Source organism: Maniola hyperantus, chromosome 12, assembly GCF_902806685.2.
Source record: "Maniola hyperantus chromosome 12, iAphHyp1.2, whole genome shotgun sequence".
Lineage (NCBI taxonomy): Eukaryota > Metazoa > Arthropoda > Insecta > Lepidoptera > Nymphalidae > Maniola > Maniola hyperantus.
In genome coordinates, this window is record NC_048547.1 from 10,884,795 (window position 1) to 10,903,238 (window position 18,444).

The 18,444-nt window shown below is 37.5% G+C and overlaps 2 protein-coding genes across 9 annotated transcripts in view; one reads left to right on the forward strand and one right to left on the reverse strand.

Annotated features, from left to right (window-relative positions):
- The window catches only part of LOC117986927 (tetratricopeptide repeat protein 21B-like), a 15,639-nt gene extending 13,299 nt beyond the window's left edge, over window positions 1-2,340 (reverse strand). The window contains exon 1 of one of the 2 annotated variants that reach the window (XM_069502260.1): window positions 2,094-2,340. In XM_069502260.1, coding sequence (XP_069358361.1) covers window positions 2,094-2,193 — 100 coding nt within the window. In that variant the 5' untranslated portion in view covers window positions 2,194-2,340. The remainder of the gene's footprint in view (window positions 1-2,093) is intronic. The other variant, XM_034973884.2, reaches the window with a different exon arrangement.
- Window positions 2,341-3,974: 1,634 nt separating this feature from the next.
- LOC117986928 (serine-rich adhesin for platelets) overlaps window positions 3,975-18,444 on the forward strand; it is a 96,769-nt gene continuing 82,299 nt past the window's right edge. For all 7 annotated transcript variants that reach the window (XR_011237394.1, XM_034973886.2, XM_069502264.1 and 4 more), the window contains exon 1: window positions 3,975-4,171. Coding sequence is in view for 6 of the 7 variants with exons in the window: in XM_034973886.2 (XP_034829777.1) it covers window positions 4,070-4,171 (102 nt within the window). In the remaining variant the exon portion in view is untranslated. The remainder of the gene's footprint in view (window positions 4,172-18,444) is intronic.

Here is an 18,444-nt window from a genome sequence, read left to right on the forward strand (position 1 = left end):
TACAATGCAATGGGAGAAATAGATAGACGAAAAGCACGACTTGTGGCGCGTGGGTTTAATCAGAAAGAAGGAGTTGATTACACTGAAACATTTGCCCCTGTTGCGAAAATGAGTACTGTTAGACTACTTATTGCACATGCAATTGAAAATAAAATGAAATTATCCCAACTAGACGTGTGCACTGCATTTTTAAACGGCGATATAGATGAACAAATTTATATGAAGAAGCCGAAAAATCTGGATAAATATTTAAAAAATATAGTTACACACGGAAAAGACAAAGAGTTGATTAGAAAAGCAAAAGAAATGCTGCTAGATATAAATAGATATAAAAATAATGGGATATGTCAACTAAACAAAGCCATATATGGTTTGAAACAGGCAGGAAGACAATGGTTCTTAAAGTTACATGAGAAATTGTTGGAAATCGGATTTAAGAATTCTTCAGCGGATCCTTGCTTGTATATATTAGAAAAAGGAGGAGAAAAGCTATTTGCAAACATTTATGTGGATGACTTAATACTAGCATATAAATCAGAAATGTTGTTACGAGAAGTCAAAACAAAACTGCAAAAAGCTTTTGAGTTAAGAGATATGGGTTCACTCCATCATTGCCTGGGCATACAATTCACCCATGTAGGGGGAGAAATGACATTGTCACAGGAGAATTATATTGATAAGTTAATAAATAAATTTAACATGGCTGAATGTAAGCCAGTGTCAACGCCCATGGAGGCTGGTCTGAAATTGGAGAAGGGTAAAGGAGAAACAGAGATGGAGAATATACCATACCAAATGTTAATTGGATCTCTAATGTACCTCGCTGTAGCCACAAGACCAGATATAATGTTTGCTGTTAGTTATTTGAGCCAATACAATACATGTTTTGATAATACACATTGGCAAGCTGCAAAAAGGGTGATTCGTTATTTAAAAGGAACGAAGAGTGTAAGCATCAAATATAAAAAATCAGGAATGGCATTAACAGGCATGGCTGACGCTGACTGGGCGGCATGTACCGTTGACTGTCGTTCATATACTGGTTATATTTTTAAGTATGGCGGTGGCCTAATCAGTTATGCAACAAAGAAACAAAGAGTAGTGGCTTTGTCAACAGCAGAAGCCGAATATATGGCAATGACAGAAGCAACTAAGGAAGCTTTACACTTGAAATATCTATTGGAAGATATTGGAGTTTTTCAACAAACTGTTCCGATCTACAATGATAATTTGGCTGCACAGATGTTAGCCAACAATCTAATGACTGGTAAGAGATCGAAACATATCAGTATAAAGGAACATTTTATACGGGATTGTGTCCAAAAGAAATTAGTAACCATCCGTTACAAGGACACAGAAAATATGGAGGCAGACCTTTTTACAAAGGCATTACCACAACCAAAGTTGTTAAAGCTTCTCAAGATGATAGGAGTCACTCAGACCCCAAGGTCATCGTGAGGGGGAGTGTCATAGAGGTCATAGATTTATGAGTAGATTTAGACTTTTGGTTACTATGACTACTGTCTAATGTTATTAGGTTGTCACAAAAATAAAAAGTCGTAATTAATTTATAAAATTGGTTTCTTGTATTTAATAATATAGAATGCACTGATGTACTCGTAATCCACTGCTGATACTCTGCTCCATCTTATATAAGACACACTTTCGCATTTATAATAAGGGTACTAATTCTCAGCGTCTATTCACACACTTCTAACTTATAGAGTTAGTGTGTTTTAAGCAATAATTAAGTTTCAGTTGATTTAACAGTAAAGGAAAACATCGTGGGGAAACATGCATGGCTGAGTGTTCTCCATATTGTCCTCAAAGGTGTATCAACTATCAAGTCTGCTAATCTGCACTTGGCCAGCGTGGTAGGTTAATAGTCAAACCCTTCTCATTTAGAGCAGATCGTGCTCAGTAGTGAGCTGGCGATATGTTGACAATGATTATGATGAAGTAGGTACCTAGTAGAGGTAGGTATTTGAAACTTGGGGTCTTTTACTGAAACACTATTTCTTTGTTTTAATTAAAGATCTTCGTTAGTGATAATATCACAGGATAATATAAATTAAAAACCTGATAATGCGTACCGCTTTGCAGAGTTACCACAAACTGTTGCCTAGCAACATTGTTGACAACCTTCAACGCTTGCGTGGAGAAGGCTCGGAGTCGTGTTATCATCCCCGACATGGAACTGATATGCAAAACACTGTAAAATGGTTAAGCTTTATGAAACTACGCCGAATCTTTACTAGAATTTATTTTTAGAATTTATTTTAGTAAATAAACTATAAAGCCCTATATCAATTAATCACAATGTTCAAGGCACTTCAAGGTGTTATCATCTTGTCGGATTGACAATGACATGTTTTTATTTTGACATTGACAACAATCGGTGTTTTAATCCTGACGATACGGATTCGACCAACATACTTATCGTGTCGGACCACTAATCGTTTGAAAGGATAACTCTACAGAAGGCTCCTTGCTCTCTTCCAGTTTGACAACCCACCGGAATTAGAACCTAAAGTATTACATACTTAAGTTTTTTTTTTTTTACAACGAGATGTTATTAAATATTGTCCAGTAGAAACGTTCCACCTTATATGATCAGCATGATGTTAGCAGTTAGATATCTGCAATTTTCTTAAGCGAACTCAACTTTAGAATTCAGTGTGAATTAACTGTTATATTATTATAATTACTTAACTAATAAAACCTTTCTGAAAGCATATAGTTAAATCACATAGGTAGTGAAAAAATATATTAAAACCAGATCAGTGGGTATGTAGTCTTTGAGATAATCGCCGACATAGGTAGGTACATATCATTTATACATATTAACATATCATAGTACTTATTATAGGTACATATTATGTAACATAATATTACATACGGATCGAATAGTTAACCTCCTTTTTTGAAGTCGGTTAAAAATGTGCCTGTTTAATTATTTAATTGGTAGGTAGGCCACCCAGAGTTAGGACTCATCCAAGCATCTCAGACAATCACCAGCAGCGTATTTGAAATACCCAGTTAGCTTGACTGGTTTACGAGCTAACTTACAAATTACAATGGCTATTACTAATAACAATGACTTTGTTTTTCAAGAATTAAGTAAACAAACAGTTTTGCGTAACTTAAGTCAGGGTGCGACAGGTTCGCTTTGAAGCCCCACATAGTTATTGCAAAGGGCGCGTGAAGATGTGCCTACCTATGATATGGCATGAGTCAGTCAACAGCTGGGCAAGGTCCGGCTGCCGGCGGCGGTGCGCGCGCGCCGGTCCCGCCAGACCACTGAATGTATTATAGCATAGCACGTCGCAGTCGCACATCAGGCGCAGTGCGCGCTACGCGCCCGTTCACCCACCCACCGGCTGGTAGCAGGTGGCGTTGACCGCGAATATTTAACTTCGATCACATGTGAACCTTAGTAAGGTCGTTATCAGAACATTACATAAATAAATAAGTAACAACATTAGTTTCTATCTACTTGTCATTCTCATTACATAGGGAATTATTTTTAAAGTTACTTTCACTAAATTAAAATGCCCCTCTAGTATTTATAAACAAAATATATCGCATTATTACATTGATTAATAAAATTATTATATTAAGTAGTTTGCTAACGTATTAATTTTTATAGAGTAACTGATAAAGTTTTAGTTATCCTACTTAGTTCCGTTATGTCAACTCCAATTAGGATAAGTAAGTAAGCTTACAGCAATAGGACCATTTTGGCGGTATATTCTTCAGTGAGTTAATCGCTTAAAAAAGTAGCGCCAAAAGTCCTTATTCAACTGTATTAGCCGTTAGGTCCGAAACCAAACATAAGAAACTTTTTATGAAACTAGCAGGTACCTACAATCAATTTTAATATCATCAATTTATACCTTACTCATCTACCTAGTAGGTATACAATAGTAGTAAAAACAAATTATTATAATATGTTTTGTTAATTAAATAAATAGGACGTGTGGAGTGTAATGAAGTGAATACAATAAATATTAATACTCAGTGACAGATGTGAAATTGTTTCTAATTTGTGTGTCGTGGGAGCAGGCTTATGGGGCAATGTGTGTCCCGGGACCATCCGGGCCCGTACGCGTTCTCGCGTCATTATGACGCAGAAAGCGTTGCGAGCAGCATCAGCGGGAGCACGCGCAGAGTAAGTAGACTCGTGTATTTGTATAATATCCTGATAGAGGGCTTATGGGGCAATTTGTGTCCCGGAAATATTCGGACGCGTGCTCGTTCAGCCCCCCAATTGCGTAAGAATAACCATTTCATGGCTATCGCAATCGTCAAGAAATTCTGCCATTTGATTGGTTGATTCGCTGTTTACATTTTTTCACAGCCAATCAAAGGGCAGAATTCTTGACGATTGCGATAGCCATGAAATGGTTATTCTTACACAATTGGGGGGCTGGACTCATTATAGCAAAGAAAGCCTCGCGAGCAGCACCAGTGGGAGCACGCGCAGGGGGTCCCCAGCAGTGTAAGTACAGTCATGTATAGTTTGTATATCCTGATAGCAGGATTAAGGGGCAATCTGTATGTTTGTTCTACGAGTAAGTGGGACTGGATGCATCCTTTCGTCGCATGACGTAGAGAGCCTTGAAAAGTTTTGTTAGCTGTTAGCAGGATCACGCAAAGGGTGAAGTAGAAGTGTCCTGAATCCTAATACTTAAGGGTATGGACTTTATGGAGTAATATGTGTCCCAGGCTCATCCAGGACCGTAAGCGAGCTCTAAATTTCAGGGATTTCTCTTATTTTTGATTTAGGTACGTAACTAGGTACCCAGTGGCGTGCACAGTGTTTGAAGCCAGGGTAAGCATTAGTTAGGTAGGAACCTATTTACTGGCAGGTCATAATGAAAAATATGCGTTGAGCCATTACGACTAGGGTAAGCAGTGCATTTATGCCTCTATGACCTGCACGCCACTGTAGGTACCTACCTACGTAAATCGAAAAAATACGATGAAACCAGAAAAAAGTATTGAACTCTGAAATTACCTACCATTAATTTATTTCAAAGCAAACAACTAGAGGTATTACGATTCCTTAAACGCTCTATCCATTTCGATTTGGAAAAAGCAGTTTCTCTATTTTGCATAAAAGACTTATTATAGTCTAACGGTCTAACCTATAAAGTATTCACTTCGAGATGATCTTTCTAAAGCTTGCCAACAAAGGAACCAGTTTACAGCTTCGCGATTAGATCATCTTAAGCTGATCGAAAGAATGTTTTTATTATGAGTCACATACGTACGTAGTGCAATATCAATAAATGTACCTATTACTTAGGTACTATATTATAAAATTCGGGACTACAAACAAGCCTGTTATTTAACTTAAGTAGGTACCTACATTTAACCCAACATGTAGGTATGAAATTAGAGAAACTAATTTACCAACTTCACGTTATCATCATCATCATGATCAACTCATCGCAGGATCATTAATGAGCACGGTTCTCCTCTTACTGCTCTACGTTTTTGACACATTACAACTATGTGTTGTAATGTGTCAAAAACGTAGAGCAGTAAGTCTGTGGTCCAAAACTACCATACAATTTTTGTCAAATAAGGTTGCTGGGTTGCTGTAACTTAACTAAGTACAGATCACAGATAGATTAAACATTGCTTTATCGATATTTAATCTATTAGGTACAGATTAGGTAGGTACTTACTCTACTTATTTGTTAACAGTTCAGTGAGCTCTAAGAAAGATCCTTTTACACAATACGATAGTTAGCGATTATTCTGAGGATAATAATATATCTACGACTTTTTCAGTCTTCCATAGGGGTCGACCTTGGATAGACAAAGTATTAATATTATTATTTATAGATATAGGTACAGTAAGTACTATATTATAGACCAAGACTACAGACTATTCGTACAAACTTTCTTTATATACCCCGCGGCGATTAATCTGTAGATTTTGAGTAAAAACATGTAATTTCTAGAAGTTTATGTAGAGTCTACACTAGAGAGATTAAAGGGAATACAAACATGACATGGTAGGTAGAGATGGCAATGGGGTGAGAACGCGTCGCACACCTCGATTGTCATCTCGACCTACAGTGTACTATGGAAGAAGACCAATAAGATTGCAATTAGCCGAAAGTAGATCATAGGATGGCTGTGATAGCCTTGTGGTTAGGACGTTCGCCTCCTATTCGGGAGGTCGGGAATCAATCTTCGAACTTTTCGGAGTTAGGTGCATTTTTAAGAAATTAAATATCATTCGCTTTAACGGTGAAGGAAAACATCGTGAAGAAACCTGCATGCCTGGGAGTTCTACATCATGTTCTCAAAGGCGTGTGAAGTCTGCCAATCCGCACATCGCTAGCGTGGTGGACTATGGCCGAACCCTTCTCATACTGAGAGGAGACCCGTGCTCTGTAGTGAGCCGGCGATGGCTTGATCATGATGATGATGATCATAGGCCAGGCAATTATTATTGTTTTCTGCCATCTGCCTGATGATGAAATTCTTGATGAATAATGTGTACCTACCTTCATACTTGTTTTAGGTACCTACCTAATGAATATGATTTAAAAGGAACTACAAGCGGATTCATGAAAATTGAAATATACTTTCATGGGCGGATTATCTCATGGACTTCTCATGGGCAAAGTGACGCCTGGTTCAATCCAAAAATAGGTATAATATTTATGTATATGTAGGTATAGGTAGGTACTATATTATGCAGGCTAGTTAGAAAAATTAATTAGTTATTAGGTTAATTTCGACTTCACCACGTCTGTTCAGAATGATTCTAATTTCTACTTACCACTGGTAAATCAAAGCTTATGAAAAAGATTAAAAATGATAGTGGTAGCTAGCTACATTTTAACCTTTAGCAAATAGAACTGATGGCCTTTAAATAGGTATTCTTAACTAGGTATTTTATCTATGTGGAATCGGTTGGATGCGCTGCAGACAACCTTGTATTTAATAAAATATCGTTCTAGATCTTCGGGGCTTTCGAATCGTGACAAGGGATGAATGGAGCTTTGTTCAATACCCCTAGTATGAGTTATTTATAGATTTCGAAATGAAACTCGATACCTCACGATTTCGGAGGAACTGGTCATTGAATGTATTATTATAGAGTATACATCTACATAAAAGCCCTAAGCGACGAAGATTAGTAGATAACTGCATTAAAACATTTTTTTAAATACAAACAGCGAGAAAACGCGCAGGCGGGTTACCTGATTTTAAGTAATTACCGCCGCCCATTAACATTTGCAGCACCACCGGAACCGCCAACGCGTTGCCGGCTTTTCAGGAATTTATTGTTCAAGAATAACCCCATGTCCTCTTAAGTCTTAAGTCCATAATGATAATTATTCAAATAAGTAATAACAAAATTATATCATGGAGCTTTTAGGTAAACTCGCATGGAATTTACTGCGTTAGGTCATATTGTTAGGTTATTGGTGCAATTTACTGTACAAAAACCAACATTTTTTTACAGGTACCTGTACTATAAACTTTCACTAAAGGTACATACTACAAAATACGGATAAGCTAGATGATTTTATGAACGATACTCGTGCGCAGTTACAATTTTACAATTAAACTTGCGTACGATTGTTGCGCGATGGTCACAATGGGGGGCAGTGACCCGATTATCCCCCTTCAATCGTAGCGTAGTGTAAGGTTAACAGTTTACCAGTTTGGCACCGTAGTGCCGTAACTGTATGATATTTGTAGAGGTACCTACCTACCTATTTTATCCACCTAATTTTACGCGATCTAGAAAATGTCATCATGGGCGTGCAGACTAAAGTTTTTGCCATACTTCTTTTATTGAAAGCTTTTTCTGACAGTAGGTACTATTGAAGCTTTAGCATCTCAAGAAGACTATGGAAAAAATAGTCTACTAGGTATAGTACGCGACATAATATAGTACTTTACTTAGGTATTTTCCTTATTGAGTAGGTAGATAACATAATGGTGTTAGGTATAAGTCCCGCAAATTGCTATTGCGCTGGAACCATGTCTCATTAACATCGAAATGACGTCATTTTGACGTCAGCCTAAGTTAAATTATACCATCAGCTCGAAACTTCAGTCTAGTGCTGACGTAACTAAAATGGCGGCCACGCGCATTAGCAATTAGCAACCTATACCTATATCTTCATATATATGTCGCAGGTATTACCTACAATAGAGAGAATAAAAGAGTAAAAGTGGAATTATAATTTACGAACCCCATAGATGGTGCCTATCTCTTAAAACTTAAAAGTCGATAGGTTGAAACGAATCGGAAATAGGCAGAAAATATGTAGGTAGTTCCGAAAAATAATGTCTGGGCATTTGGGAACAGAATCTCAATGTGCAAATTTTCTTTTCAGTAAGGTAGGTTCCTAAGTAATCAATTTTATTTTTTGTTGTTGTTTTCACGGCCTCCTTGGCGAAGTGATGAGTGCTGTGTCTTATTAGTTAGTGGGAGGTCCCGGGTTCGATTCCCGGCAGGGGAAATTTGGAATTTGTATTATTTCTATATTTTCTCTGGTCTGGTCTGGTGGGAGGCTTCGGCCGTGGCTATAGTTACCATCATACCGGTGATCAACGTAACGTTAGGTAACTTGAGTCGAATAAGCTCTTGATTGAACTGTTTTTGAATAAAAATAATGGTTAGACGTTATGAAATTCTCACGAATCTTTATTGTATTGTGTATTCCGTTACATGAATTCGCCAGTATAGCGAAATACATTGTTAGTCATAATACTCGATTTGGTGTAATAACCGTTAATGCTTACCGAATTATAATCGGAAACATTTTTCTTAGAATGTTTTTATTAGCAGGTGTATATCGTAGCTTTAGTTTTAAGTTTGCGTAATATTTATCACCACTATATCTTACAAATCCAACAACAGACAGTCAAAAAGAGTAATAATTACTACTTATCTCTATATATAAAAATGTGTTGCTGATCGCAAATCTCGAGAACAGCTGAACCGATTTCGCTAATTCTTTTTAATAATATTCCTTGAAGTAGGTACGAGGATAGTTCTTACAGAAAGAAAAATTTAAAAAAAAATCTGAAAAAGAATCGACTGTTAGGCGGTACGAAGTTCGCCGGGGCAGCTAGTTTTGAATAAATTATTTGAATTTTGAACTTTTATGGAACTTGTAACAAAACGTCGAGGCTTTGACATCACGGGCAGACGTCAAATATTCCTAACTACATTAGGATAGGTAGCTTATGAATCGCCTATTTTTCTTTGATTTCACGTCACATCACGGCTTATGTGTGACATATCGTTGATTCAAGATCAATCATCAAACCGAGAGTTCTCTCACTCTAGTTCACTCTGGCTCTAGTTTAAAGTTTGTGGCTCTAGTTGACAAATCAACGGGGAAACGTCGTGATTTGACATCTCACATCTCGCCTTCTTTGCTTTATTTTTCGATCTGTACTAAAATACCTCCTTATCTCTCATTTGGCGTTAACAGTTGTATTCGAAACAATATTTTTTTTTTCTTTGATGTTTCCTTAGCGGCAGGTGTCATCAACATTTAAAAGCTTAAAGCCACACTTTAGCTATAGTTTGAAGCTTTTTGTCAAATGGACAGGAAAGAGACGTGGAAACGTAGTAATTTCACATCACGCCTGCTTTCCTTTATTTTGTTCCCTAAACTCATTTGACACTCTATTTGACTGAAGATTGGATGCTCACTGGCATTTTCCCTATTGCCTGAACTTCTAGTCAGCCGAACCTCTAATTTTTAGCAGCAGGCTTCGAGAGTCGAGATGCTTACTGATAGCTTAGTGCGTCCGAATACATTTGATTTTGAACATATCAGCCGAGTCAGCCCGAGTGCCATGTTAAATTTTAAGAAAAAAAATTAATACGGCAGTAAAACAAAATTAATAGTGGCATGACTGGCATGAAATTAGTTTCGTGACATTAATCTCGACATGCATGAAAGTGATTTCGTAATGTATAATTCCGCTTTAGGTACGACTTGTTTCGGATATTTATTAGTTCCATTATGTCTGTCTTCCATCGGGCGCTTTCTTTAACTCCTGATGTATGCGGTTTGCTACTCTAGAGTAGAGGGTCTATAACTCAATAGCTTAATCTAGCTTACGAGTAAAGTTACAGTGAGTTGACGAGTGTTACGTAGTAATTACGTTTATGTTTTCACATCGCGATCGTCACGGGTTGGAGCTGGTTTCCAACTCGATGCTTCCTTTAATCACAGGTTACAAATGTGATTTCTTTGTGGTTTTTCTATTTTATTCAGTCAAATATAGCTTACAATCAGGTGGAATTTCTTAAAATCCTTGCTTAGTAGAGATCTACTTTATAAAGGGTAGTGGGTCAGGGTACCCTATATAAAGTAGATCTCTACTAAGAAAGAAAGAAGAAGGAGAAGGGATGTGGGATCCCTGATGGATAAGATCCGAAATAAGGAAATCCATATTAGCCCGGTCTCTGCTCTGACATTACCCAACCATACGCAAGCTAAAGCTGCACTGGGCTGGTTATGCTTGTCACAGGGGCGATGGTAAATGGACCTGAAAAGACAAAGTCGAGACTAAGCGTGGGGCGGTTCTGTGGACTAACTATGTAAAGAGAGTGGTGATAAGCGACTGGAGAAAGGATGGGTGAGGTGTCGGTGTTGGGAAGGCATACATTCAACAGTGGGCATCCGTTGTCCGATTTCCAACAGATGTTTCAAAAAAGGTCTTTTACATCTGTCAAATCTTGCGAAATATACCTAGGTACCTACTCACAGTTTTGTAGAGTGGTGAAACTCAAAGGTTCTAGAAACAAAGCTGAACGTAGTAGTAAAGTTAAATCTTTCGATTTCATTTAGAACTACGTAAACTTTCATTGGCTTCATATTGACATCCGTTGCAGGAGTAATAATTAAATTCTCAAACTAAATTAATTGATAGAGGACTCCGCTCTAGTTTTCATTTTAATATCTACCGGACTTTATGTACCTATCTATCAAAGTTTATCTACCTACGAAAGATAAATTGGTTCGTTATTAATGCCAAATTATAATTAAAGGTTGTGTGAGAACCTGTTTTCAAGGAAAACGAATGTTTCTAAAACTGTGCCAAGGGAGGTTATTGAACATATTTCCCCCGCAAATTCAAAAGTTATGACAGATAGAAACAAATACCTAATTAATAATTTTAAGAAAGAAAAAATTCCTACTTATAATCTATACTAATATTATAAAGAGGTAATGTCGTTAAGTTTGTTTGTAGGGGGTAATCTCTGGAACTACTGAACCGATTTTGAAAATTCTTTCACCAATAGAAAGCTACATTATTCCTGAGTGACATAGGCTATATTATATACACGCGGACGAACGCGGGGATCAGCTAGTAATTTATATATGTAAGCGTACGCAGACAGGAAGGCATAATCCGTTTATCCTGGTTTAACTACCCTAAAACAGCCACTCTATATCTACAGTAAATATTTGTCTGTCCATAGTCTATCCACCCCGGACGAAAAATAACACACACAAGGTAGACACAAGTGGATAGACAGACCTTACGTTTCCGAGTTTACATCTTAGAGTGGCTGTTTTACGGTAAATAAACGCAAGAACTCGAAATTTGAAACGAAGAGGTAGCCATTAAAATATGAAAGAAGAGAAGGAAATGAAATGAAAAAAAGGAGAAACCTACTTAAACTTATACTTAGTAAAAGTTACTGACATAAATGAACGAACGAATCACGAAGGCAATGGGCCAGCCTTATTAGCTCTGGAAATCAATGGACGATGGCTGTTGGTCGTCGGGATCCCTAAGTGGCGACCCCGTACCGGAAAATAGTGCGTAAACCAATAGTTGATCCCCCAAGTTTGACAGACGACAATGGACAACCACTGGACATTAGTCACTGGACGTCCATCGAAGTCATTTTTTTTTAAATATCATGTATGAACGTAGATGTTCATTGTAATTGCAGATTTATTTCCGCGTCTTTGGTTTCACTGAAATGATCTTTGTAAACCTCAGTTTTAGACACTTGGCCTTGTACTTTCAAAAAGTAAGCAGGTATCCATTTTAAATAACAATTGGTTTCAACAAAAATGCCTGAAACTCTATTGTTGTAATACCTACAATAACAATCAAACAAATTTCATTAAAATCGTAACTTTTGTAGATGTGAGAGGCTGATAAGTAGATAATTCTCTAGACTGTTAACAAATCTGTTGCTCACCCCAAATTATTGTAATTTCGTCTGTTTACATAAGAGTTGATTGTTGCTTATTAAATTTATTTCATCAAGATAATTGTATACCTACCTACTGTATTATTTGTTTTTCATATTAGGCTACTAAATAGTGTAGGTACTAAACTAAGGTGAAGAGCTAAGCCTACCTCATTGCCGCCTACTTCGTTTATTTAAAGTTACAATAAATGTAGCAGTGGAGCAGATTATTCTATTCCTAAACTCATCTTAATTGCCTAAGCCATGCTGGAACAGGAGCAATTAAATATTTATCAATCATCAAAGCGCTATCCTGGGTGGTCAAGTAAACTTCTTTCTTGGACTTACAATCGGCCTCCGATTGTAGTTGTTGTAGATGTATAATATAACTACCTAATAATGCATATAATAAATACCTAATAAATCATCTATTGATACCTATTCTGTATAGAAGTAGTAGCATAATATTATGGTAGTAGTAGGTACGCTAGGTCAACACCAAAATTCAAACACCAACAAAAATCTTTTAAACAACTTGGACGCGAGTATATTATTTTAACTTTGCTGCTTTTACAAGCTGTTAAAATTTGAAGTTGAAACCCTTACAAAATAGAATAAAAACACTGCAGTTAGGGCACTGTTTATTTATAGATTTAGGCTTTATCATAGAACATCATATAAAAAAATCGATTTGTCTCATTTCGTCTACATGCTAGAACCCTGTGACACGCGGACAGACAGACAGACAGACGACACACAGACAGCAGAGTGACATTAGTAGGGCTTCGTTTTTACCCTTTGGGTACGGACCCCTAACAAAACATATTATATTATGCACATAGTTTTTAAAACAATGTCATCATGGCAAAAAAAAATTCAGTACTCACAATAGGCTTATGGTACTTTTTGTCCTGTTTACTTGAGATAAAATCTGCCACTCCCATAACATGTGAACCATGCGAAACTTTCGCCTTTGTGCTGGATTAATTCACCTTTGTATTTATATGCGAATGCGGTTACTACGAAATAAAAAAAAAGTTATGTTTTGCTATGTGGATATTGTTACCTGAGACTTTCACGGGTGTAATCGGATACGTTTGGGAATCGGCTACGTATTGGCGAAGAGGAGATTTATTAATGTTTCTCATACTTTCCAGTTTCAATTCACATAACGAATCCAACAGTATCATGAAATATTACCTATTGTTTCATCGTTATTTAATATTAATGAAATTGCTGCACATGAGTATAATTCGTAGGTACTAGGTAGTGTAAATTACGTGATTGTTGTCCCTACCGAATATTTCATTTTTATATTATCCTATAGCGGCAATAGAAATGCACATTCTGAAAATTTCAACTCTCTACCTAGTACCTATTACGATTCACGAGGTACAGCCGACAGACCGACCGACGGACTGACAGCGGAGTCTTAGTAATAGTACTTAGTATACTAATATATATTCTGTGAGATAGGGTCCCGTTGGCATCCTTCGGGTACGGAGCCCTAAAACTACGATCATTAAAAATACTTTAACCACCATTATTTATGTTTAATTTAATTTTTTTTATTAATTTTTGTTATTAAACAAGTTTATGTCTATAAGGACTTCGTCACTTACCATCAGGTGAGATTGCAGTCAAGGGCTAACTTGTATCTGAATAAAATAAAATAAACCGGACACACAAAGCCGAAATGTCATTCTAAAGACCGATGTACCTACATTACTTTCTGCCGCGTACTCTGTACCTACTGTACAAACTCTTATCTGACTTGCAGTTATCGTAGCAAATTTAGAATGCCGAAGAGCAAGTAACAAACCTATGGCATGCACTTTCATCCGAAGCAGAAATATTTCACTGAATTTGAAAAATAATTCAATTCGATTTCTGTGCTTCATTTCTACTTTCTACACCATAGATTTATGTGTTTTAGATAGCTGACCTGTTTTAGCTCATCAATAACTCGTCGAGGAATTATTTTTTAATCAAAAACGTAATTTTGAAACCGTTATTCGGTCAGACAAATGATACTTTATCTATTGCTTATGCGTTGTTTGAAAGCTTAGTACACATATACACCCAAAGCGTGTTGGCGGCGAGTTGTGACTTGTGACGGAAACTGAATGGGAGACCCTTACACTGAATGCGCGCGTATGTGTGCAATAGAAGATGTATGAAGACGAAACTGCACCAGCGCGGCATCTACGCGAGCCCCCATAGTATTGTCAGGCCCTAAAATATAAAAGCAGGACTCGGTGCCAGATTTAACATTAACTTAATTTTTTTAACATTGTATTTTCCTGTAGTAAAGAAAAACTCGATTACCTATTTTAATTAGTGCTGGAAATATAACGAAGTTATGTAAGTAAAGTTAACAGAAGCTGTATCTTTCCTTTAGCGTATTTTTACAGTTTTTTAGCTTTTAGCTTTAGCGTTTAGTTTTAGATATAGGTAACTAAAGCTTACAGCTATCTACCTATAAGCGAGTATATCATCACAAACATAGTGATACATTGGGGTTAGTGGTACCTATATACCTTTGTAACCAAAAGTTCTATGTATTTTAAAGTATAAAACGAGTACATACCACATTAATTTTTGTTTTTATTTGTCGATATTTCAACTCAATTGCACGGGTCGTGGTCACGACGGGACCACGACCCGTGCAATTGCAATTGGGTTGAAATATCGACAAATAAAAACAAAAATTAATCGTGGTATGTACCCGTTTTATACATTAAAATATGTTGTTAAACCACGAAATAAGCTTAAAATCAAAAGTTCTATGGTCTTCAAGGTGTGTGAAATCTGCCAATCCGCACTTAACTAGCGTGATGGGACTAAACCACTTCTCATTCGGTGAACCAATCTTAACCATCGATGATGGTTTTACAACTTCTAGAAGCTGCGTTGTACCTATGCGTTTTTTTGGGCATCGCGCCACACGAGTAGTCCTACTCTGTGATCGCGCTGTTACCGGCGCGTTCTGTGTGTCAAGTCTTTATATAGTTTTTCCAAGGTTCTGCTCACGACTAGCGGGACGGGTCGTGAGTCGTGATGATATTGTAGATTGTTTGCTCATTGTAGAAGCGTTATTGTGCCTAGTTTAGCAATCATTGTAGATGCACGGTGTATTGAATGTAATTTGTGTAATAGAGAAGAAACAAATTTAAAAAAAATACCGGCCAAGTGCGAGTCATACTCGCGCACCGATGGTTCCGTACTAAAATCGTATTTTTTCGACATTTTGTAGGATAAATCCAAAATTATTTGCATAAAAATAAATAAAAATCTGTTTTAGAATGTACAGGTAAATGCCCTTTTATATGCTACCCCATTATTTGTTCATGAACAAATTCACGGTTTTCGGATTTTCCCCCTTACGTGTGCTATAAGATCTATATTATATACCTGTTAAATTTCATGATTCTAGATCAACGGGAAGTACCCTCTAGGTTTCTGGACAGGCAGACAAACGAAGTGATCCTATAAGGGTTCCGTTTTTCCTTTTGAGGTACGGAACCCTAAAAAATAACCAAACAGCTACTTATCAAACGAAAATAATTAGATTAAGGTACCTACCATATCAAAATTGATCGATTCTTATATTTTTGTTGCTGTTTCTATTTAACTAAGTAGGTATTAAGAAAGAGTTTAAACACTTACAAAAAAACTAATTTAAAACTTTTATTGCAAGAATTGGAATACTTAGTTTTTATAAGGTGCCTACCTACAATTAGGTGAAAAGTCAGCATTAAGCAAACTCGTAGTAAGATATCCATACTAATATTATAAATGCGAAAGTGTGTCTGTCTGTCTGTCTGCTAGCCTTTCACGGCCCATCCGTTCAACCGATTTTTACGAAATTGAGTACAGATATAGCTATCTCTGTACCAAATTTCGTCAATTCGGCAGACAGACAGACGGACAGAGAGACAGACAGACACTTTCGCATTTAAAATATTAGTATGGATAGATACGTCTTTCACAGTTGAATTCTAAACCTTTTGAATGAAATATGATTTCCACGGAATTGTTAGTTTTGCAAGAACTAATGTTATTCGTGCGGGCCGGCCGTCTTAATTATGATAGCTTGATCATTTATGACACCAGCCACCGCAAAACAAACACTATTAACACGTCTATTATTTTATCATGTAAAATGAAACGACTTTACCGAATGGCTCGTATATAAAATGAAAATTAGCTGTTTATATCGCGGTTTAATCCAATCCCATAATGAGCTGACCTGTAACTCACCTCGGGTGTCGAGTTTCTAGACCTAGTGCTAAGAGGTTTATGACTTAGGGCCTATACAGACGACGTCTATTTGACGATCAGATACGCGCTAATCTTTGACGTCTTGGTGGAAGCAGCAGGTAACAATCTGCTGCCTTATATTGACTGAAACCTGCGTGAAACATCATGAGCTGGTCTTTCACTAAGCGCGGAAGCTATCGATGCGATGCTTAGCGAGACAGCGTGCCCGGTATAAAACGCACCCTGAACCCAGGCTCTAATCTAGTGTCTTTTTGCGCAGGGAGCGCACCAACACACAGCTTAAACTAGGACGGATCGGGCTGAAATTTTGCATGCAGATAGCTATTACGTCGTAGACATCCGCTAAGAAAGGATTTTTGAAAATTCAACCCCTAAGGGGGTAAAATAGGGGTTCGAATTTCGTGTAGTCCACGCGGACGAAGTTGCGGGCATAAGCTAGTTATAGTACCTACTTATAATTTAGTGAAAAAAAACCTGCGTTTTTAACTGACTTCCAAAAAAGGAGGAGGTTCTCAATTCGGTGCGTTCTATACTTACTCATTGTCGTCGTATGCACTGTGCATGTACAATGTACATAGGCCCTTAGGTTTTGAAAATTGCCTTTGTGTTAAGAATTGTATAGGTGTTTTATTTTAATGCTTAGTTAGCTTTTCTTGGTTAATGGTTTTCTGTTGTGTCAATGAAAGAAGTAGGTACAACTTTTGAAGTTTACACTTACCTGCAATACTTATTAATGAAATTAGTACTTTATATTATTTCTAGGTGTCAATTTTCGCAATATTAATTATGTACTAGCTGATGCCCGCGACTTCATGAGCGTGGATTTAGGTTTTTAAAAAGAATAAATAATCAATATTTTGGAACGCTAGGATTCGGGTCTTAGGAGCGATGGTCGCTGAAGCCGGAAAATGTAGACCGTGAACAAACTAAAGTGCCTAAAGTACGCGACAGGCTGAGATGGCAATCGGGGTGTGGACGCGCCGCACAACCGCCGCGCTAACCCGGTGTGGGATAGCACAGGCGACGTGCGGGTGTGCGCGGCGACTCCCCGCCTCATAAACCGATTGCCATCTCCACCTGTCGCTTACTATAGTGTGGAGTGTGAACTCTCTAGTAAGATGGGCCGACCGACGATATAAAGACATGAGGAAGGACCGGGTGTGGTGGCGCTCTATGGGAAAGAGGAGTCAGCGGGCTGAAATAATTAGGCTCTGAATAAAGTTGGGCAAATTTTCACCTGCAGATTTTGTAAATCTTGATACTTACTTAAGTAAATACTTACTCGTATAAAAAATTACAGTTGGCGTGAAAAAAGAGTACTGACCTTGAACTGTAATTTGCCTAAGTATAGATCTATATCTATTAGTGGTAGTGGGAATCTATTAGGGTAAGTGAGACGCAACGGCAGGAGTTTCATTGCCACTCGATTGATTCGCCAGTCAACTTTTCATTTCTCGCACTGTGTGATAGAACAGTACGTATACCTAAGCCTTTTACCTATGCGCAGACACTGTAAAACAGAGATTATTAATTACTCCTAGGTGCTGTTAAACCATAGTAAGTAGTAAACTTGCTAATAGAATTTTTATAATACCAATACCCAGGCCATAATCGACGTCATGGTGCTCGTGGCCTTAATACGAATAGCTTAGACCTGTTAGCTGATAGTCGATACCGCTATACAATAACGATAAAATGCATCTTTTGTTACATCGCCGATGTCCGAGGTCGCCACCTGTTTTGTAAATTGCGGATAGTGCTTAAAATTTACACAATCTAGGTACTCCAGAGTTGTTGCGGATGCCAATATTTTGATATGCGGATATCATTCATGCTAATTTTCCGCTTTCGCGGATGCGGATGCGAATATCCGTACCACCCCTGTTGTACATTTTTTGATTGGTCAGTTAGCGGACGAAGATATCAACTAGCAAACACGCGCG